At 49.7% G+C, this 23,625-nt stretch overlaps 1 protein-coding gene across 4 annotated transcripts in view; it reads left to right on the forward strand.

Annotated features, from left to right (window-relative positions):
- The first annotated feature begins 2,829 nt into the window (after positions 1–2,829).
- ALG1 (ALG1 chitobiosyldiphosphodolichol beta-mannosyltransferase) overlaps positions 2,830–23,625 on the forward strand; it is a 60,703-nt gene continuing 39,907 nt past the window's right edge. For 2 of the 4 annotated variants that reach the window (XM_073542784.1, XM_073542783.1), the window contains exons 1-3: positions 2,830–2,890; positions 19,205–19,282; positions 22,902–23,005. Coding sequence is in view for 3 of the 4 variants with exons in the window: in XM_073542783.1 (XP_073398884.1) it covers positions 22,976–23,005 (30 nt within the window). In the remaining variant the exon portion in view is untranslated. Of the gene's footprint in view, positions 2,891–16,918; positions 17,253–19,204; positions 19,283–22,901; positions 23,006–23,625 lie in introns of those variants that run through there. The other 2 variants (XM_073542782.1, XM_073542781.1) reach the window with 2 other exon arrangements.

Consider the following 23,625-nt stretch of genomic DNA (forward strand, 5'->3'; position numbering starts at 1 on the left):
CAGGAGCGTCTGCGCACGCATAGTGGAGCATTCTATTCCGATTTTTGGAAAGTAGTGTGAACAAAAGCCAGCAATTCAGGAATTGTTTTTGTTTATACTGTTCATCATGCGGTAAAATTGATAATGTAGCTTTATTCTTTTAGTTATTACGATTACAGCAACACAACATTTATATAATTTTTTTTAATGTTTTGGAGCTTCTTCACAATATAAACTATTTTATAGAAAAAAATAATTGTCTTTGTGTCACTGTATTCTGGGAGCTGTAGGTTTTTTATTTTTCCGCTGATGGAGCTGTATGGTAGCTGTATTTGTGGGACAAGATGCTGTTTTCAGAAATACCATTTTTATTTACATTTCACTTATTGATTGCATTTTATTCCACTTTTCTTTGGCGGTATGATGAAAAAGCATTGTTTTTTTGCCACTTTTTTTATGGTATTCACTGAAGCGGTTAACTAGTTTTTCAGTTTTGTAGGTCGTTCCGGAAATGGCTGTACCAAATTTGTGTTCTGTTTTCATTTATTTTTGTTTCTACCTAAAGATCACTATTTATAGGCATATTTTTTGTATTTTCTTTTTATCCTGTGATTTTTTTTATATATATATATATTTTTCCAATTTTCTTTTTTTTCTTTTTTTCACTTACTCCCTCTATGGGACTTTAACTTTTAATACTCTGATCGCTGATGTATTGCGTTGCAATTCGCTGATCTCGCGGGGTGCTGTTTGGATATGAGAGGGAGCATTCTCCCTCTCCAAGTCTCCTAATTGCTGTGATTGATATCAGTTACAGCATTTAGATGGTTAAACAGCTGGGAGTAGTGTGGGCATCGCTCTGGACTATGACAGCTGGGGCTCATCTATCATGTGAGCCAAGCTCTCAGCTACGATCCTGCTGGCACAGCTCCTGTGCCACACATGATCGGCATGGCATACCTATACATCATTGTTCGGTAACCCTTGCGCGACCATCATGTATAGGTATGTCAAATGTCGTGAAAGGTTTAAAGAACTTTTACGACCTTAAGGGGGGGCAAAATATGTGAAATAAATGAAAAATACATACAGTATATACGCTACATAAATTAAAAGCAGGAAAAACTTTAAAATAATTGTCACATAACATTAATTTGTGATGAAAAGATGAACAAATTTTAAAATTTATTTCAGCGGTCCTATGTGGTCATTAAAAAAAATAGATTAAAAAAAATTGAAAAACAGGCGTTTACCTTTTTTTTCCCATCGATATTATCAGATGTTGGAAAAAAAAGAGAGCATGAAAATAACATATAAATTAAGTATCACGAAAAAAAGATTATTATTTGAATTTCCAAGAGCTGAAAAAATGTTACAGCTCTTTAAACCACATGTACGAAAAAAGCACGTAAATGTGCCTGGTCAGGATCAGATGTAAAAAGGCTGGTCTTGAACTGGTTAATTAATTTAATGGAAGGAACAAAGGACATGAAGTCTACATAACAATCCTCTGCTTTGTAAGCACTGCAGTCTGAATCTCCTTCCTACCACATATAAACACTCCTGGAGCATTACAGCCGCCTAAGGACTACTCACGCTCATCTGAAGAGTTTAATGCTGCTCTCCGCATACACCATTATTGGCTGTATGAAAAGGAACATGCCGCTTCCTTTCAATAAAAACTCTTGTAGCTTTTTGTCCCAATATATATTTCTCCTCAACATCTGTGCAATAAACATATAAATATAGCGTAGATGATTCGCTGATGCTCTCGGGCGGCCGCTGGAAACACAACACGTCTCATTTCCAACAAGTCATTTATTTAAACAGAGGAAAAGGATTTTGCTACTATAGATGATAATGTGACATAGAGTATTTATTTCTGTGCTTGATCTCAAAACAAACCTTGTACATTTTCTATAAATCAGCAGATGTAACACAAGCAATGCATCCTGTACATACAAGGTAGGTTCACGCCATGTCTGTGGTAACCATTTGGTGCACACGTTGAGAAAATCCACCAATGGAGAAGTCTAACTACGCTCTATTCAGTATTAGTTTGGCTTGTATGCATCGATACAAACAAAATAAGTGGGCACTGCCCCAAAATAAGGGAAGTTCAAACCTGTGTATAAAGGCAGCCTTGGGGAATGCGCACACAGCTCTTTACAGACTTTAGCATCGCTGTCCCCATTGTGGGTTAAAGTCTAAGTTTGGAGTGTGGGAGGATTCCCACTAAAACACATACAAACTACTTGCAGATGTTGTCTCTGGTGGGATGTGAACCCAGGGCCCCACCCGCAAAGCAACAATGCTAACCAATGAGCCACCATGCTGTTCTTCCATCTGAAGTCCTGACAAATGGAGTTCAAGCAGGTCCACCAATGGCACCATTGACTTCAATTGACCAGATGGAGTCACTTTGTGCTCTCTCTAAGGCTGGTTTCATATTTGCGGTTGTCTCCGCAGCGTTTCTACCGCATACTTCCGCATGCGTCTTGTTTACCTATCTTTAAGATTGGGGACGCAGGTACATCCAATTGGATGCTTTCTGCCGCGTTTGACGACGCATGCATCATTTCGTCGTCTGTGGCTGGGCGCGGTAAATGCAACATGTTGCAATTTTGAAGGCGTCAATTTGCCGCCTAGAAACATGTGGTTGTTTGCAGAAGTAATGCGTCAAAACAATGCACTGCAGTATATACGAACGCATGCGTTCGCAAGTACATGTGTTTGTTTGCATTTGAACGCATGTGTTTTTCCTGAATAAAGCTGTCTAGACACTAATTAGCCACCCCCCACACAAACCTAGATAAAAAGAGGGAGTGTGCATTGGCAGTCCACAACTCTGCAGACTGGAAACAAGCAAAGAAGAAGCTCTGACATGTGAAGAATCTCCACTTTGGACAATGTGAGTATAAAAGCCAATGTCTTTTTTTTTTTTGTTTTTCCTCTCGTCCTGAAAACCCCAAAGTCATTATCTCAGTAAATTAGAAAACTTTATAACACCTGCCTGAAAAAATGATTTTAAAATCCGAAATGTTGGCCGACTGAAATGAATGTTCAGTAAATGCACTCAGTTCTTGGTCGGGGCTCCTTTTGCATCAATTACTGCCATCAATGCGGCGTGGCATGGAGGTGATCAGCCTGAGGCACTGCTGAGGTGTTATGGAAGCCCAGGTTGCTTTGATAGTAGCCTTCAGCTCATCTGCATTGCTGGGTCTGGTGTCTCATCTTCCTCTTGACAATACCCCATAGATTCTCTATGGGGATAAGGTCAGGCGAGTTTGCTGGCCAATCAAGCACAGTGATACTGTTGTTTTTAAACCAGGTTTTGGTACTAGGGATGAGCGAGTAGTGAAGTATTCGGACTCGCTACTCGTTATGAGTACCCGAGTATTAGGAGGTACTCGTAACAAGTAGCGAGTCCAATATAAGTCTATGGGAAATGCGAGTAATGGGCTGTGTGTGTGTGCTGGGACTGTGCGAAGACTGTGCTGGCCTGTGAGAAGACTGTGCCGGGCTGTGTGGGTCTGTGCTGGCCTGTGAGAAGACTGTGCTGGCCTGTGCGAAGACTGTGCCAGGCTGTGCAGGACTGTGCTGGCCTGTGCGGGGACTATGCCGGGCTGTGTGGGGACTGTGCTGGGCTGTGTGGGGACTGTGCCGGGCTGTGTGGGGACTGTGCCGGGCTGTGTGGGGACTGTGCCGGGCTGTGTGGGGACTGTGCCGGGCTGTGTGGGGACTGTGCCGGGCTGTGTGGGGACTGTGCCGGGCTGTGCGGGACTGTGCTGGGCTGTGCGGGGACTGTGCAGGGACTGTGCTGGGCTGTGCCGAATATTGTGAGGCGAGTAGTGAAATACTCGCCAGGATTCGAGCCGCATTACTCGCCGAGTACCGAATCCTAACGAGTATACTCGCTCATCCCTATATGGTACTTTTGGCAGTGTGGACAGGTGCCAAAGAAAAACTTCTTTCTCACCCACGTTTTTTTTTGTCCTTTCTCATTCTCGGGTCCTCTACCAGATGCCTGGGAATATATATATATCTGTTAGGGGCTGGCGGAACGCACCAAATAGTAAAGATGGTATTTAGGTGCGTTCGCAGCCCGTGCTCCACAGTGCAGAGGTGTTAACTGCTGCTCGGTAATGGCGGATGTGATATGGCAATATAATAAAGGGACACACGGGTTAACCTCACCCAGTGTGTACAGAGGCGGACTCTGTTACCTCACAGAGCCGCACAACCGCCAAATAATAAATGCTGTAGCCTGTTTGTACTCACAAAACTCGGCAGTGTGAGCGCTAGCGTATAGTCACAGGACTCTGCCCCTGAGACACAGGATTAGAGTCCCTCTAGACACGCTAGTGCTCGGCACCGCAGCTGCGGTGCCAGCTAACTATAACACGTGCAAGTGTGCACAGCGCTGCTCAGGCGGATGCCACTAATCGCCCAGGATTTGGCCAGATAAGCGTAGGTTGCGTAAGGCGTTTCACAGGCGTGGCTGTCACTTGCCGCGGTATGATAGTGCCCTGCAGTGGGCGACACCATTGGACGCTAGTGTGCAGAAGGCTGGACTACACTGTGGTGTATACAGTAGCCACTGACAGGCGCTGACCCTAACCTCTGAACCCTAACAACAAACACAACCAAGGGTAGGGGTGTCATAATGAGTCAGTCACCAGATACATGCATCCATCATCATACACTCCATAACAATTTGAGTTTATGCTAGCGCATGGCCATGCGGCTCTTTTATAGCAGCGTTCTTCCGGGACCTTCCTGACCCTCCTGATGGTCCAATCCGAGCTGGTGAAGGACCTGAGCATGTGACCTCCGATCTCCAATGAGAGATCGTCCTACGGGCATGCTCAGTGGACCGAAAGGAGGACTTAGTCCCTGGAGCAGCAACCTAACCTACAGAGCTGGTCTGAGAAGAGCGCCTGGATCGACGAGTCTGCTGAGCAGCCTCCTCTGCGGTCGGAGAGGAATGGGAGACTGCTGAATGCAAGGTTCGGGATTCCTGCTGTGCAGCGACAGGAACCCGACGCCTAACAATATCTTTGTCGCCATAAAAGGAGGGCGGCCCAGAAACATTTCTTGCACAGGGGCCCCATGCTGTTAGTGTCCGCCCCTGTGTATTTTATATTCCTTGTGCTTGATAGGTGGTGAATGAGCATGAAATATATGTAGATAATACAGGAATGAACACATATCCCATATAAACAGATGTATATTATCTATATATATTTTATGATCATTCCCCATCTATAAAGCAAAGGGAATATACAGTGGGTACGGAAAGTATTCAGACTGTTTCGGTTGCAGATCGCACTAAATATAAAATATAATAAAGTGCGATCGCAACCCGGAGTCCACCGTGCAGAGATGGTAAACTGCTGCTCGGTAATGGCGGACACTAGCTGCACACCAGCGGAGGAACCACTAACCTGGTGTGAGCAGGAGCGAACTCTGTTACAGCTTAGAGCCGCAGAAAGAGACATCGAAGCCTGTTACCTCACAGACTACGGCTTGGGGAACCACTACCACGGCGCCAGGGATTAACCCTAGAGAAACGCTGTGCTCTGTAAGGCTACTTTCAGACTAGCGTACTGAGGCACAGCGCAAGGCCGCCACTAAGCCCCGACCCCGGCCGCGCCTCCTCTGGTCAGCTCCTCCTCTGATCGCATGACGCTGCATGTGATCAGCGTATCCTATATTTAGCATTGGTCGTGCACTGGTACACTTTTGCCGGCACTTGCGCCCTTTTGGCGCTGCGCCGAGTGCACAAAAATGCAACACAGTGCACGACCAGCGTACCCAATGCTAAATATAGGGTATGCTGATCGCGTGCAGCGTCATGCAATCAGAGGACGAGCTGAGTGGAGGGGGCACGCCCGGGGCAGAGCTTAGCGGCGGCCATGCGCTGCACCCGGTAATGCTAGTGTGAAACCAGCCTTAGCAGTCACAGGATGCAGCTGACCGTTGTGTTACCGCACTTGTAGGGTTCAGCAGGTTCGCAGGATGCAGTGACAAGACACGAGACTGAGTGTGGTTTGTGGAAATAACTTTTATAAACTGTAGCCGCAGGGGCTATGTTGAGCAAACAAAAAGTGTTAACAACAACCAGTCCACACAGGGACTCGACAAACCTAACAACACTTTCTTATGGTAAATGCAACTAACCCGGTTGGCCCGGGTGCTATAGGCCATGTATGACCAAACTGGGGGACCTTATCTCCTATAGTAACTGATCCTTCCAGGGATCTGTCAGGATCACATGCGTGGCTGCGTAGAGGTCGCTGATGCGGCTGCCTTGACGCCTCGACATTCTGGGATGAAACTGGGCGCAACAGGCCCTGAAGAAACGATGACAGTGAGGCGCAACAGGCCCTGAAGAAACGATGACGGTGGGGCACAACAGGCCATGAAGAAACGATGACGGTGGGGCGCAACAGACCCTGAAGAAATGATGCCGGTGGGGCGCAACAGGCCCTGAAGAAACGATGACGGTGGGGCGCAACAGGCCCTGAAGAAACGATGACGGTGGGGCGCAACAGGCCCTGAAGAAACGATGCTGGTGGGGCGCAACAGGCCCTAAAGAAACGATGACGGTGGGGCGCAACAGGCCCTGAAGAAACGATGTCGGTGGGGCGCAACAGGCCCTAAAGAAACGATGATGGTGGGGCGCAACAGGCCCTGAAGAAATTATGCCGTGGGGCACAATAGGCCCTGAAGAAACTATGCCGATGGGCGCAACAGGCGTCTCCTTGTGGCTCTCGTCTCACCGCGGAGTTATGACGCAGTCTCTAAATATAACTGTTCACCAACCTCTGCTCAGGGTCCCTTAGCAAACCGGACGGGGGCCTCTACGGCCGCCTGTAGCGAGGTGGCGCCCCCAGGGGCCGGTGATGACAGGGGCTGCAACTGTGGGATAAGGCAGGGGGGCAGTGTCCTGACCGCTGTAACGGAATGGTCTGTAGTCGCAGCGGTCACTGGAGGTCACGGACTTGTCACAGCAGGGCGGTAAACAGCGGGGGTGGCTGTATGCGTCTGTATGCGGGGAGCGGCCGTCGGTGAGAGTCCCTCACGTGTCACTTGTCGGTGAGTGCGCAGCTTTCCTTTCACAGACCCCTGTCGGTCTCTCCAGAACACATCGTCCGCTCCCTCGGTCCTCTGTCTCACACGGCTTCCTGCCTGTTGTCACACTCTCTCCCAACTGCCACTTCAGCGCGCCCCCTGCTCCTTTTATCCTTGCCCCGCCCCCTGTTTCCCTGACAACTTCAGTCAAGTCTCTCCCTTTACTGTCGTCCCAGTATTGTTCCCTCAGGAACCCTGATGGCGGTCCCCTGGGTACCTGCCCAGTCACTGCCTGGGAGTCCTCCTCCCCACACTCTCCCACCCTGTAAGCTCGCCAGTCCTCGGGCGAGGGCCTTAGTCTTTTGAGATCGGTCTGTAGGGGTTTCAATGTTCGTTGCCATATGAATTGATCTTGCTCATATCATTCAGGGGGTTTGCCGTCTGTTGACCGCTCGGAGCGTCTAAGTTCAACTGGGGTAGAGTCGTCTGGGGTGGTGGACATCGGTGGGCTGATTGGTGCGGGCGGGCTAATTGTGTCAGATGATTCATTACTGAGTGGAGGGCCTCCGTGTCCTGGGAGACAATCTTCGTCGTCGTCCGGGTCCCAACATACGGAAGACGGTACGGATTTCGACAGGGTAGGCTCCGGTTGCTTCGGGTCGGAGGAAGTACATGGTCGTAACATATTATGATGCACAATACGAGTGGGCGGTGTTTCATCCTCCTCAGGTCGTATTTCATACACCGGTCCGTCTGGATAGATACGGCGTAAGACCCGATAAGGACTTTCTTCCCAACGCGGCTCCAGTTTGTTCTGGGGGCGTTGATCTAGTACAAGCACCCGGTCCCCGCTTTGGAGGTGAGGAGGTGGGGTTGCATTCTTCCCTGGGTGCTCCCAGTCTCGGAGCTTGGTGTGTACAATTCAGTGAAGAGTTTGCAGCCGGTGACGATGATTTCGGACCCAAGACGACACTCCAGTCCAAGGCTGAGGCTCTTCGGGGTCTAACTCCACCTCCGTGATCCCTTTACTTTCTCGTCCGAACAACAGGGAATAGGGGGTATAGCCAGTCACTCGATGTACCCTATTGTTATAGACCCAAACTAATTCAGAAACATATTCGGGCCAACGGGCCTTCTTGTCACTCTCCAGAGTGCGCAACATCTGAATCAATGTCCGATTAAATCGTTCACAAGCCCCATTCCCTTGTGGGTGATACGGTGTGGTCCGGGATTTGTCAATTCCATAGAGGTGATGCAGTTCTTCCATGACTTTTCCTAAAAAACATGCTCCCTGATCAGGATGTATCCGTTGAGGACAGCCGTATACTTGTATAAAGTTTCTACAGATTGCGGAGGCAGCTAACTCTGCGGTCTGATCCCGAGTGGGGGTGACCACAGCGAACTTGGTGAAATGATCTACCATAGCGAGACAGTGTTCGTATCCCTGAAATGTGGGCCCAATGGTCAGATAATCCCCCGTCAGGAGCTCAAGGGGCGCTGAGGTCACAATAGTCTGAGTTGCGGCTCGCTGAGCGGGTGGTTTGGCTAGTTCACACAGGTGGCAGGTCCGGCAAATTTCATCCACAACAGCCGGCAAGCGCGGGTGGTAGCTTTCTGTTGCAGCCATTGCAAGGTTTTTTTTGTTCCGAAATGGGCCCCTTTTTCGTGAGCCTCCCGAGCCAGTACGTGAAGTTGGGCTCCTGGCGTAACCACCTGCCAAACCGTCATCGAAGTTGTTTGTGATGTTATTTTACGATACAATAATCCCTTTCGGATAACCAACCTCTCCCATTGTCGCAGCATAAGCAACAGGTCTTGAGTCAAATTTTGCCGTTGAGAGTCAGTGGGTAATTGCCCAGCTGCGACCCATGTACTGAGAAGGCCAACCTCTTCGTCTTCTTGTTGCTGTTGTATCCACTTATCCCGGGATTGTTCCAATATGCCACTTGGGGTCTCAGAGGAAGATATTTTTTTATTGTCAGTTGTGAGCACAGCAGCAGTGAGAGCGAACGGTATTTCCTCTCCTTCTAATTCTTCGTCTCGATTCTGTCCTGGAGTTTTATGTCGAATCCTGGAGAGGGCGTCTGCATGGACATTCTCGGCCCCTTTTTTGTAGATAATCTTATAATTATACTTCGCCATCCGGGCCACCCATCGCTGTTCCAGAGCCCCCAATTTGGCGTTTTCCAAATGAGCCAGCGGGTTGTTGTCAGTTCACACTACCACCTCGGAGCCCGCTAGGTACTCTGCGAATCTCTCCGTCATAGCCCACACCACTGCGAGTAGCTCGAGCTTAAAGGAGCTGTAATTGTCAGGGTTACGCTCGGAGTCATGGAGTGAGCGACTTCCATATGCGATCACCCTCTCCCGGCCATCCTAAACCTGTGACAATACAGCCCCCAGCCCGTGAAGACTCCCGTCAGTGTGCAAGATGAACGGTTGAGAGAAATCTGCATAAGCCAACACTGGGGCATCTGAGAGCGCAGCCTTGAGGTCTCAGAAGGCCTCTTCCTGAGGGTGTTGCCACTGGATTTTTCGCCCATTGGCCCCAGCGGGAGCCCCCTTCAGCAGGTCGTGCAGGGCTTGAGCTCGACATGCAAAATTCTTTACGAAGTGACGGTAATATCCAGCTAACCCCAGAAAAGCCCGCACATCTTTCACCGTCTCGGGGGTAGGCCATTCCTGGATAGCAGCAACCTTCTCCCGGGATGGCCTCACACCCTGTGCCGAAACGACATGACCCAGATACTCAATCTGAAAGCGAAATAGGTGGCATTTCTGAGGCTTCACCTTCAACACGTACTTTTGCAACCGGCTGAGTACCTGTCCCAACCGCTTCAGGTGGTCCTCAAAGGTGGCGGCACAAACGATGATGTCGTCCAGATAGATCAACGTAGCCTCAAAATTGAGATCTCCCAGACACCGCTCCATCAATCGCTGAAAGGTCCCGGGGGCATTGGCCAGCCCAAACGGCATCCGATTAAACTCAAACAGTCCCATGGGCAAGATGAACGCCGTCTTGGCTCTATCTTCTGACATGGGCACCTGCCAGTACCCACTGGCCATGTCCAGGGTTGAAAAATATGTTGCTTTTCCCAAGGTGGACAGGGATTCTTCTATGCGGGGCAGTGGATATGAGTCTTTAATAGTGCAAGCATTCAGTTTACGATAATCCACACAGATTCGTAGTGGACCATCTTTCTTCTGGACCAACACGATTGGGGCCGCCCAGGGGCTTTGACTTTCCCGTATCACCCCTTTTCACAGCATTTGGGCCAGCAAAGTTTTCACCTCCTGATAGAGTTGTGGCGGAATCTGTCGATATCGTTCCCGGATAGGGGCCGCTCCTGCTGTGGGGATTTCATGAGTGATGGAGGTGGTACACCCAAAATCGTCCTCATGACTAGAAAATACTTCATGGTACTGTCCAAGCAATGTTTTTATCTATGAGAGTTGGGCTGCAGTTAATCCAGAAAGCTCGGCCCGCATTTGCTCCAAAATATTTCGGCCCTTCTCTTGTGCCGAGACTTCGTGGACCTGTAAGGTTCGTATTGTTACTTCCCAAGGATCCTCTGGGTGTACTCGTAATTGAACCGCAGGAGCTGGCAGCACTTCTTCTAAAGGCCTTACTAGTTTGGCCAGTACAGTCCGTGCTTTCAGAACGGTGTCTCGGTCTTCAAGGTTAACGCAGCGTACCAGGACAGTTCCTTTTTGCACCGTAGCCAGGGAACGGGCCACCAGTATGCCAGGAAGTAAGCGCTCTGAGTGACACGGCTCCACCTGCACCTCCACGCCCTCCAAAGGTATCGGGGCTCGAATTGGCAGGGCCACCACTGTCTGTCCAGGAGGTAGCACAAGCAGGGGAGCTGCTGATGCGATAACTTTGCCCAGAGCCTCGCCCTCCTGGCAGTCCTGATGCACCCGCGCACCAGCTGCTGGAATACCTGTCCCTGAGCTGTGCGAGAACACCACTGCTTCAGAATCTTCTGTGTGGGATCATTTAGTAGCAAGTTGCCGAACTCAAGTAAAATATTCATGCCTAGGGTGACGGGGTGCCGTTGATCAGCTTCCCCTTGAGTAAGCACCACCCCTCTGCGACCAAGGGATTTACCGCACAACGTCACCTGCACCCACACTACCCCGGCAACCGGGACCGGCAATTGGTTGGCGGCTATTACTCTAATCATGGGCCCCCACTGGGGTCTTGCTGCCTCCGGGAAGTTTTGTTGAAAGTACGTTGCAGGCATGGTGGTTACTTGTGACCCCGTGTCTACCAGACACCGGACGGCCCGGCCCTCCACTTCTGCCCAAACCACTGGACATTTTGCTACCAAATCTTCAGGACTTCCACCACCCCTAGTTGTGGTTTTCGGCTCCGAGCGGTGTCCCCCCGGCCCGGAGCCCTTTAGTTTAATGGCCGCCGGGGGTGGGTAGCTCCACACTCAAAACACCGGGCCTGTGTAGGCTGACCAACCTGCGAGGAGCATGATCCCCAAGAGCCGGGATTAAAGCTAGGTCGTCCAGTTCCGGTCTCGGTCCTTCTCTTTACTTCGGCCAACTCGCCCTTAATACTTTTCAGCTCTTGCTTCACCTCTTCCACCCACTGACGCTCCTTGACTACATTCACGGAGGCCTCCACACCTCTGACTTTCCCCACGGGGACCGCCATCCCCTGCTCCTGCTCTCAAGCACGTGCCTGACTTCCCACCTCTGAAAAATCTATTCAGGGATTCATTCTGATCTGTTCCCGCAGTGCTTATTTGACTAATGGATCTCGCAAACCAGTCACCAGTAGGTCATGTAGGGTAATGTCAACAGGTCCTGCCTCAACCCCGTCCTTTCTTTCTATAGCCGTATGCAATTCTTGGAGGACATTCATATACTCTGTGATCGTCTCCCCCTCTGCTTGCATCCGACTAAACAAACGGGTTCTTAACTCTCCCACATTAGTAGGGTCCCCATGGGTCTGTTCTACTATCTGTAACACTTTTTCAAAAGTGTTACGGTGCCCCGGAGGTTTCAAAATCACTGACCTCCGCGCCTCCCCGTCCAGTGCTACGAGTGCCACCTCGGCCTCCAGATCAGGGGTCATTGGGTGCATCCGAAAGAGCCCCCGCATCCGCTCTGTCCAGCTCCATAACATAGTATTGGAGCTGGAAAATCTAGGCAGGTTGTTCAGCATGGCTCCCAATGATATGCTGGTACGAGGACCCTCACCATTTGTAGAGTTTACAGCTCTACCCTGATCTGGGGCACCACTGTCTGTGCTCGGAGACTGCACCCTGCCGACTATGCCAAGTGTAGGGTTCAGCAGGTTCGCAGGATGCAGTGACGAGACACGAGACTGAGTGTGGTTTGTGGAAATAACTTTTATAAACTGTAGCCGCAGGGGCTATATTGAGCAAACAAAAAGTGTTAACAACAACCAGTCCACGCAGGGACTCAACAAACCTAACAACACTTTCTTATTGAAATGCGACTAACCTGGTTGGCCCGGGTGCTATAGGCCACATATGACCAAACTGGGGGACCTTATCTCCTATAGTAACTTATCCTTCCAGGGATCAGTCAGGATCACAGGCGTGGCCGCGTAGAGGTCGCTGATGCGGCTGCCTTGATATTCTGGGATGAAACTGGGCTCGACAGGCCCTTGAAGAAACGATGCCGGTGGGGCGCAACAGGCCCTGAAGAAACGATGACGGTGGGGCGCAACAGGCCCTGAAGAAACGATGCCGGACGGGCGCAACAGGCCCTGAAGAAACGATGCCGATGGGCGCAACAGGCGTCTCCTTGCGGCTCTCGTCTCACCGCGGAGTTATGACGCAGTCTCTAAATATAACCGTTCACCAACCTCTGCTCAGGGTCCCTTAGCAAACCGGACGGGGGCCTCTACGGCCGCCTGTAGCGAGGTGGCGCCCCCAGGGGCCGGTGATGACAGGGCTGCAATTGTGGGAGAAGGCAGGGGGGCAGTGTCCTGACCGCTGTAACGGAATGGTCTGTAGTCGCAGCGGTCACTGGAGGTCGCGGACTTGTCACAGCAGGGCGGTAAACAGCGGGGGCGGCTGTATGCATCCGTATGCGGGGAGCGGCCGCCGGTGAGAGTCCCTCACGTGTCACTTGTCGATGAGTGCGCAGCTTTACTTTCACAGACCCCTGTCGGTCCCTCCAGAACACACCGTCCGCTCCCTCGGTCCTCTCTGTCTCACACGGCTTCCTGCCTGTTGTCACACTCTCTTCCAACTGCCACTTCAGCGCGCCCCCTGCTCCTTTTATCCTTGCCCTGCCCCGTTTCCCTGACAACTTCAGTCAAGTCTCTCCCTTTACTGTCCTCCCAGTATCGTTCCCTCAGGAACCCTGATGGCGGTCCCCTGGGTACCTGCCTGGTCACTACCTGGGAGTCCTCCTCCACACACATTGCGTGCGTACAGCACCGCCCTGGCGGATGCCACTAGCCAGCCTAAGCTTAGCGCTGGAAAGCGCAGTAACTGCGCACGGCACCGTTGAGACGGACACTGCAGCGTATGCGGTACACACGTGTCTCGTGCAGATGACACTCTGGCATAACGTGTGAGAAGCTGTAAGCACTGCGGCGCTATGCAGTGCCACCTCTCGGAGCTGACTCAGGACTCTAAACCCTACCAACATGCGTATCAAAGGGAAGGGGTTTCATAATGAGTCATTCAGCGATTCACAAGCATCCATTATCACACACATCACTACCAATTACTGTCTATACCAGCGCATGGCCAAGCGGCCATGCGAACCTTTTATAGCAGCGACCTTCCAGGATCTTCCTGATGGTCCAATCCGAGCTGGAGAAGGACCTGAGCATGTGACCTCCAATCTCCTTTGAGATCGTCCCACGGGCATGCTTAAGAGACCGAAAGGAGGACTTAGTCCCTGGAGTAGCTCGCTGCTGACCAGCATGCGTTGCTATAGCTGGACCAGAGGTGGCAGCAGCAACCAAACCCACAGTGCTAGTCTGAGCAGAGCGCTGGGATCAACGAGCATGCTGAGCAGCCTCCTCTGTGGCCGGAGAGGAATGGGAGACCCACCGAAGGCAAGTCTCGGGATTCCTGCTGTGCAGCGATAGGAACCTGATGCCTAACACAGATCCCTTTACACTTTTCACTCTGTTTCAGTGCAGCCATTTGGTAAATTCAAAAAAGTTCATCTTTTTCTCATTAATGTACACTCTGCACCCCATCTTGACTGAAAAAAAACAGAAATGTAGACATTTTTGCAAATTTATTAAAAAATAAAAACTGAAGTATCACATGGTCATAAGTATTCAGACCCTTTGCTCAGTATTGAGTAGAAGCACCATTTTGAGCTACTACAGCCATGAGTCTTCTTGGGAATGATACAAGATTTTCACACCTGGATTTGGGATCCTCTGCCATTCTTCCTTGCAGATGCTCTCCTGTTCCGTCAGGTTGGATGGTGAACATTGGTGGACAGCCATTTTCAGGTCTCTCCAGAGATGCTCAGTTGGGTTTAGGTTGGGGCTCTGGCTGGGCCAGTCAAGAATGGTCACAGTGTTGTTCTGAAGCCACTCCTTTGTTATTTTAGCTGTGTGCTTAGGGTCACTATCTTTTTTGAAGGTGAACTTTCGGCCAAGTCTGAGGTCCAGAGCACTCTGGAAGAGGTTTCCATCCAGAATATCTCTGTACTTGACTGCATTCATGTTTCCTTCAATTGCAACCAGTCGCCTTGTCCCTGCAGCTGAAAAATACCCCCATAGCATAACACTGCCACCACCATGTTTCACTGTGAGGATTGTATTGGGCAGGTGATGAGCAGTGCCTGCCTGGTTTTCTCCACACATACCGCTTAGAATTATCACCAAAAGGTTCTATCTTCATCTCATCAGACCAGAGAATCTTATTTCATGTATTTTTTCAGCAAACTCTATGCGGACTTTCACGTTTTGCACTGAGGAGAGGCTTCCGTCGGGCCACTCTGCCATAAATGCCCGACTTGTGGAGAGCTGCAGTGATAGTTGACTTTGTGGAACTTTCTCCCATCTTTCTACTGCATCTGTGGAGCTCAGCCACAGTGATCTTGGGGTTCTTCTTTATCTCTCTCACCAAGGCTCTTCTTCCACGATTGCTCAGTTTGACTGGACAGCCAGGTCTAGGAAGACTTCTGGTGGTCCCAAACGTCTTCCATTTAACCCCTTACTTACCGATGACGTACTACTGCGTCATCGGTAAGTATCCCCTGCTTTGAGGAGGGCTCCGGCTGTGAGCCTACCTCAAAGCCGCGACATGTCAGCTGTTTATAACAGCTGACATGTGCCTTCAATAGGCGTGAGCGGAATCACGATCCGCTCACGCCTATTAACTAGTTAAATCCCGCTGTCAATCTGACAGCGGGCATTTAACTAGCGCTTCCGGTCGCCGGGCCGGAAGTGAGCACATCGCTGACCCAGTCACGTGACCGTGTTGCCTTGACAACCAGAAGTCTCATAGAGACCTCTATGGTTGTTGCACGCACATTGCTATGATTGCTGCCCAGTGGTCGCCGCTCATAGCAATGCAGTAAATCTGCTACATATGGGCGATCTGTTCATCGCCCATATGTAGCAGAGCCGATCAAGTATGGCATGCTTCTAGCCTCCCATGGAGGCTATTGAAGCATGTCAAAAGTAAAAAAAAAAGTGTTTAAAAATTAAAAAATAAAAAAACTCTAAAAGTTCAAATCACCACCCTTTTGCAAAATAAAACAAAAAAAAAAAAATCACACATATTTGGTATCGCCGCATTCAGAATCGCCCGATCAATAAAAAAAGGATTAACCCCATCGCTAAACGGCATAGTGAGAAATAAATTCAAAATGCCAGAATTACGTTCTTTTGGTGGCTGCGACATTGAATTAAAATGCAATAACGGGCAATCAAAAGAACGTATTTGCACAAAAGTCGTATCATTAAAAATGTCAGCCCGGCACGCAAATAATAAGCCCTCACCCGACCCCAGATCACGAAAAATAGAGATTTTTTATTTTTTTGAAGCAAACTTTGGAATTTTTTTTTCACCACTTAGGCCTGTTTCACAGTTCCGTTTATTGCCATCAGTCAAAATCTGCCGTTTTGCCAAAAAAACAGATCCGCCATTGACTTGCATTAGCGGAGGATTTTGACGGATGGTCATGGATGATCAAACATCCATTTTTTGACGGATGCACTCAAAATTTTGGCGTCAGCTGACTTGAGTGGAGGGACGATGAAACTTTTTTTGCTGTGTCAAAATAGCGGCTAGCAACGGATCCACCATTCGTTATGATGGTTGCCTATGGGCCGCGGATCCGTTGCCAACCGTTAATTGACGGAATCCGGCAACGATCCACTTTCTTACACTGAGCATGCCCGGCTGAACTTCCTTGCCAGAAATTTAACCCCAAATTCCTTTCTGGCGGCGAAATCTCTCTCTCTCAAAAAAGCCCTCACGTGGCCATATTGGCAGAAAAATAAAAAAGTTATGGCTCTGGGGAGAAGGGAAGTGGGAAACGAAAACGAAAAAAACCCCGGGAGTTAAGGATTATTGAGGCCACTATGCTCTCAGGAACATCGAGTACTGCAGAGATTCTTTTCTAACCTTGGCCAGATCTGTGCCTTGCCACAATTCTGTCTCTGAGCTCCTGGGCCAGTTCCTTTCACCTCATGATCCTCATTTGGTCTGACATGCACCGTATCTGGAGTGTCTGCAGTGAGGAGCTCACTGGAGCCTCAGCCTCCGCTCTCCACAGGTCAGTGCTGAGGTGACAGGAGCGGGGCCGCACAGCTTCACTGCAGACAGCTGAGCTCACTCAGGGAGCCCGCCGCGCTGTCGTGTGTCTCGCACGGATACTGACGCGGGGTTATCGGAAGTGGAGTAGCCAATCAGCAGGAGGGGGTGTGGCTATGCCGGCTGGCCCTAGTCTGGGCTGTACAGACGGGATGCCCGGGCTGAGTGCGGCGCTGTTGGCGGGGTGCACGGCGGCGGCTCTGCTCCTCTCCGGGGCCGGCTTCCCCTGTGTCCTGTCCGCGGTGACGCTGGTGGGCGCTCTGCTGTGTGTCGCCGTCCTGTTTCCCGCCAGTCCGTCCCATGTGTGTGTGCTGGTACTGGGAGACCTGGGCCGCAGCCCGCGGATGACGTATCATGGCCTGTCACTGGTCAGAAACGGCTTCACTGTGACCCTCGCCGGCTTCCGTGGTGAGACCCCTGAGCTGCGCTTCTGCCTGTGTTGTAGTGCTGTGACCGGGGTGTCACGTGCCTGCCTGTACAACTACGGGGAGACTGTGGTCCCTGCACACCCGGGTAGCACTGCTCCGGAGGCTGTGACCCGAACCTGTCACGTGGTGCAGGGCTACAGAGCAGGAGGGCTGGATTATTGTGCTTCTAATATAGTGAAAGGGATCCACTAATTAGAGGGGTCGTCTGGGGAGAGCTCCTCCGTCCACAGAATTGGCGATCATGTATTGATCAGCGGGGGGTCTGAATGTTGGGAGCGGGGCTGCTAGTCAGGATGGGCCTCCGGCTTGGAGGCCTTGTAAATCCCCAACTAACTGCTCCATGATTCCTTGTGGGGCTGCTGAGCGCTGATTTTGGCGTTTTCCATGTGACCCATAGAGAATAATAGTGGCAAGAGGGGGTCAATAAGTGTGGATCCAGCAGTCTGACCCTACCCCCCTCCCTCCCTGGATCCAGCAGTCTGACCCTACCCCCCTCCCTCCCTGGATCCAGCAGTCTGACCCTACCCCCCTCCCTCCCTGGATCCAGCAGTCTGACCCTACCCCCCTCCCTCCCTGGATCCAGCAGTCTGACCCTACCCCCCTCCCTCCCTGGATCCAGCAGTCTGACCCTACCCCCCTCCCTCCCTGGATCCAGCAGTCTGACCCTACCCCCCTCCCTCCCTGGATCCAGCAGTCTGACCCTACCCCCCTCCCTCCCTGGATCCAGCAGTCTGACCCTACCCCCCTCCCTCCCTGGATCCAGCAGTCTGACCCTACCCCCCTCCCTCCCTGGATCCAGCAGTCTGACCCTACCCCCCTCCCTCCCTGGATCCAGCGGTCTGACCCTACCCCCCTCCCTCCCTGGATCCGGCGGTCTGACCCTACCCCCCTCCCTCCCTGGATCCGGCGGTCTGACCCTACCCCCCTCCCTCCCTGGATCCGGCGGTCTGACCCTACCCCCCTCCCTCCCTGGATCCGGCGGTCTGACCCTACCCCCCTCCCTCCCTGGATCCGGCGGTCTGACCCTACCCCCCTCCCTCCCTGGATCCAGCGGTCTGACCCTACCCCCCTCCCTCCCTGGATCCAGCGGTCTGACCCTACCCCTCCCTCCCTGGATCCAGCAGGCTGACCCTACCCCCTTCCCTCCCTCCCTCCCTGGATCCGGCAGTCTGACCCTACCCCCCCCCCCCTGGATCCGGCAGTCTGACCCTCCCTCCCTGGATCCAGCGGTCTGACCCTACCCCTCCCTCCCTCCCTGGATCCAGCAGGCTGACCCTACCCCCCTCCCTCCCTGGATCCAGCAGGCTGACTGGCAGCGGTCTGGAATAATGCGCCACATGTCCATCTCCGCAGGTGAGCCACGGGTGTCGGTGCACGCATAGTGGACATGGGATTTCTTGAAATCCCATCCACTATGCTGTAACATCTGGACGCTGCGGATGTATGCAGCGTCCAACCTGCAGCGCTTACTGACCGTGGGAGGATACTCTAAGACCTCAATGGTTGCGGTCAGTACCTGGACCAAGAGAACATGGCTCGCAACCACTACAGGCACCTGTGAAACGGGGGAAACCTGAAGGAGCGCAGCCAAAAGGATTAGGGTGTCAAGAAGACATCCAGATTTCAAACGCACACCGATGGTCAGTTTACGTAGTGTTAAAAAAAGAAAAAAAAAGCAATAAATCAGTGGGCTGAGATTTCTATAAATCCCTTCATCTTTGCTGGAACTGTAAGTTGCTACATTTTCTGCACAGGGAAAAGACACATTGTTATAAACTCATCAAGGGAACTAAAGGGAAGGCTTTGCTTGTACATGAGGCTTCAGCGCTCTTGCTGTCTCTGGTACTGACCCTCACAGTATCTTCAGGCGGAATGTACTTTGCGTGTTGTATGTAGCGGGATGGTCATTTTTTTCCTTCTCTATTTTGATAGAAACCGAGCCTCACAGTGATGTCTTGAACAATCCGAAAATAAAAATTCATCAGCTGACAGACTTCAAGGTGCTGAGAGGTCAGTGTTGTCGGAACTTTCATTTATTCGGCTCAACTTGCGTCTCTGTTTTTCATTATTGTTTCAATTGGGTTTAATGGAGTTGTCCATGTTATCTTCATTTTAACCATTGTGTCGGTAACATGACCTGTGTCATTATAGAAGTGTTCTTTTCACTGATTGCACACAGCTCGTGTTGTAAAAATGGCTGCTGATGGAGGAGCATGTGACCAGACCTGACCATCGGCCTGCTCCAATAGAAAAGCATCCTCTTCGTGCCTTGTGATCCTCCTTGAGATGGTTCTACTCCATCATTGGAGTCCAGCTGTTTAATTAAACTGATAGGACTTGATTTGGAAAGGCACACACCTGTCTATATAAGACCTCACAGCTCACAGTGCATGTCAGACCAAATGAGAATCATGAGGTCAAAGAAACCGGCCAAGGAGCTCAGACAGAATTGTGGTGAGGCACAGATCTGGCCAAGGTTACAAAAGAATTTCTGCAGTACTCAAGGTTCCTAAGAGCACAGTGCCTCCATAATCCTTAAATAGAAGAAGTTTGGGACCACCAGAAGTCTTCCTAGACCTGGCCATCCAGCCAAACTGAGCAATCATGGGAGAAGAGCCTTTGTGAGAGAGGTAATGAAGAACCCCAAGATCACTGTGGCTGAGCTCCACAAATGCAATAGGGAGATGGGAGAAAGTTCCACAAAGTCAACTATCACTGCAGCCCTCCACCAGTTGGGCCTTTATGACAGAGTGGCCTGATGGCAGCCTCTCCTCAGTACCTAACGTATGAAAGCCCGCATAGTTTGCTAAAAAACACAGGAATGACTCCCAGACTATAAGAAATAAGATTCTCTGGTCTGATGAGACGAAGATAGAACCTTTTGGTGATAATTCTAAGTGGTATGTGTGGAGAAAACCAGGCACTGCTCATCACATGCCCAATACAATCCCAACAGTGAAACATGGTGGCAGCATCATGCTATGGGGGTGTTTTTCAGCTGCAGGGTCAGGATGACTGGTTGCCATTGAGGGAAACATGATTGCGGCCAAGTACAGAGATCTCCTGGATGAAGACCTCTTCCAGAGTGCTCTGGACCTCAGACTTGGCCAAAGGTTCCCCTTCCAACAAGACAATGACCCTAAGCACACAGCTAAAATAACAAAGGAGTGGCTTCAGAACAACTCTGCGACCATTCTTGACTGGCCCAGCCAGAGCCCTGACCTATATCCAACTGAGCATCTCTGGAGAGACCTGAAAATGGCTTTCCACCAACATTCACCATCCAACCTGACAGAACTAGAGAGGATCTGCAAGGAAGAACGGCAGAGGATCCCCAAATCCAGGTGTGAAAAACTTGTTGCATTATTCCCAAGAAGACTCACGGCTGTACTAGCTCAAAAGGTGCTTCTACTCAATACTGAGCAAATGGTCTGAATACTTATGACCATGTGATATTTCAGTTTTTCTTTTTCAATAAATTTGAAAAAATGTCTACACTTCTTTTTTTTTTTCCAGTCAGGATGGAGTGCAGAGTGTACATTAATGAGGAAAAAATGAACTTTTCTGAATTTACCAAATGGCTGCAATGAAACAAGGAGTGAAAAATATAAAGGGGTGTGAATACTTTACGCACCCACTGTATATATAATTATTAGGGATGAGCAAACTTGCTCGGATAAGGTGTAATCCCAGCATGCTTGGATGCTAAACCGAGTGTTTTTGGCGTGTTTGAATAATATGTTCGAGCCCCCGTGGCTGCATGTCTCACGGCTGTGCGACAATGAAGGGATTGCCAAACGAACAGTCACTCTCCACCTTCAGCTCTAATTGGCAGCTTTCTGCCTATGCACAGTGTAGGTAGAATGCTGTCAATGGCACAAGCAGGGCTAGGTAGTGTGAAATATATATTTTTTTCTGGAGGATTGATTTTAATGTCCTTATACTTTTGTATTCCCTACCATGAATATTTCGAGCTGAGATAGAATTCTTAAAATAAATATACCTATATTGTTCCTGCGATACTTGCTATATATGTTGGGCAGTACAGAATGTGAGGTAGTTGTAGGATAATAGTCTAGCTATCATTGTCAGTCGTCCCACCTAACCCCATGTCCATCCATCTGTGATGACTGTGTGTCCGAGAGTGGGACCGAGAGCCATCCCCGCCCTAAATACAGGGCTTACCAAAATGAGTACACCCCTTTTGAAAAGTTGGATTTTAATCAATATCTCACTGGATACAAGAATAATTTCCAAAATTTTGACAAGCCTGAGTTTCATAGAACATTTTTTTAACCCATAACATGAAAGTAAGGTTGATAATGTTTCTTTACAAAATATTCAGTTTTACTCAAATTAATTTATGCAAATCTGAGTACATCCCATATCTAAAACTACTACACCTAGTATTTTGTATGACCGCCATGATTTTTTTAGAACACCACCAAGATTTCTAGGCATGGAATTAATAATTAAGTTGGCGACATGTTGCAACATTTCTCTTTTTTCCATTCTTCAAGAACGACGTCTTTTAGAGCCTGGATGCTGGATGGAAAGTGATGGACAACTTGTCTCTTCAGTATTCGCCATAGGTGTATTGGGTTCAGATCAGGAGAACCTGGGCCCATGAATCACTTTCATCCGGTTCTTCTTGAGAAAAGAAACAATTTTATATTTTGGATCATTGTCATGCTGGAAAAGTGCACGTCGACCCAGAGCATGGAGTGATGATCTCTATAAATATAAAGCGGCACACCTGTGAATTCATCAATGAAATGTAGCTCCCCGACACCAGCAGCAGTCATGTAGCCCCACATAAGACCACTGCCACCACCATGGTTTACTGTAGGCACCATGCAGTTAGAAAAATGGGGTAGAGTGATGGCCTTTCCTGTGTGAATGTGTATAGAGAAATGACTGTCAATCAATGAGTAAGACAGCCCACTGGACTCCAAAGCAGAACATGAGCAGTGAATTTGATAAACTATGCTGAATATTAGCTACATGACAAGCTATACTGAATATTTTCCCACTGTCTCTAACACTCAGCCCACAATAGAACAGCACATACACTGTGCCAAATTTCTCAAGTTATGAAATTGCTTTCATTATTTAGAGGGCAAGAAAGTAAGCAAGTTTGCAATTGACTTGCTTTTTTAAGTGCTGTTGTTAGGCCGCAATAACAGCTGTTATTTCAGAGTGTTCACCTGATTTCCATGGAGCTTGGCCACTAGAGGCAGCCGAGATCCTTCTCAAGTGTGGGCAGGTGGTTTATTCTAGGAGAGGTGTTAACTCTTAACATAAAAGTCAGCTCTCTCTGGCCCTATACAGCTGTTGACTGCTCACCTCCCTCCCTCTCAGCTCCTGACAAGCTGACTTATAAACGCTGAACAAATACTGATAGCTGAGTGCGTTACAGCAGAACTTGTGCAGTGTTTTAAAGTTCTACTAATACTACAGCTCTCACCAGAACTGTCACTGAAGGAGGAGTGCCAGCCCTACCAGAAAGTAGGGAGACTGCATCGCTCGGAGCGGCTCGAGACACCTTGACAACACCCCTTTAAGGCTTGATCATTATAATCAAATCTTAGACTGCATAAATTAAAACACATTTTCTGTTTTTCTGCAGTTGGACCAAGACTACTTCGATATGTCCTCAAGGTTGCTGTGCAGGCTGTTCAGCTCTTTTGGGAGCTAGTGAAGATGGATGCTCCCTACTTTATCCTTCTTCAGGTATGGAGGGGGCTACATTTATCTGTAATGTTTGGAATTATTTCACTCCTGCTGTCTTTCTGCACTGCAGACGGAGAGGTCAAATCGATGAGAATAACACATTCAACACAGGGATTCTGTCTGCAGGCTTTTGCTATGTAGTCAGAGAATAACATTATGTAGGGGCAGAGACCCTGATTCCAGTGATGCATCACTTACTGTGCTGTGTGGCTTTTTCAAATAAGTTAGTTCTTTGCAGGGGATTCTCTACAGGGCTAGGTGCCTTGTGCCTACTAATGATGAGCGCGCATACTCGTTGCTCGGGTTCCCCTGAGCATGCTCGGGTGGTCTCTCGAGTATTTGGATGTGCTCGGAGATTTAGTTTCTGTTGCCGCAGCTGCATGATTTACGGCTAGTTGACAGCCTGAATACATGTGGGAATTCCCTAACAAACAGGCATTCCTCACGTGTATTCAGGCTGTCAAGTAGCTGCAAATCATGCAGCTGCGGGCGACATAAACTAAATCTCCGCGCATGCCAAAACACTCGGAGACCACCCGAGCATGCTCAGGGGAACCCGAGCAACGAGGATACTCGCTCATCACTAGTGCCTACTAGTAAACTGCTCTGTATAACCACTG

Source organism: Dendrobates tinctorius, unplaced genomic scaffold (assembly GCF_039654945.1).
Source record: "Dendrobates tinctorius isolate UK_male_01 unplaced genomic scaffold, ASM3965494v1 ptg000129l, whole genome shotgun sequence".
NCBI classification, from domain to species: Eukaryota; Metazoa; Chordata; class Amphibia; order Anura; family Dendrobatidae; genus Dendrobates; species Dendrobates tinctorius.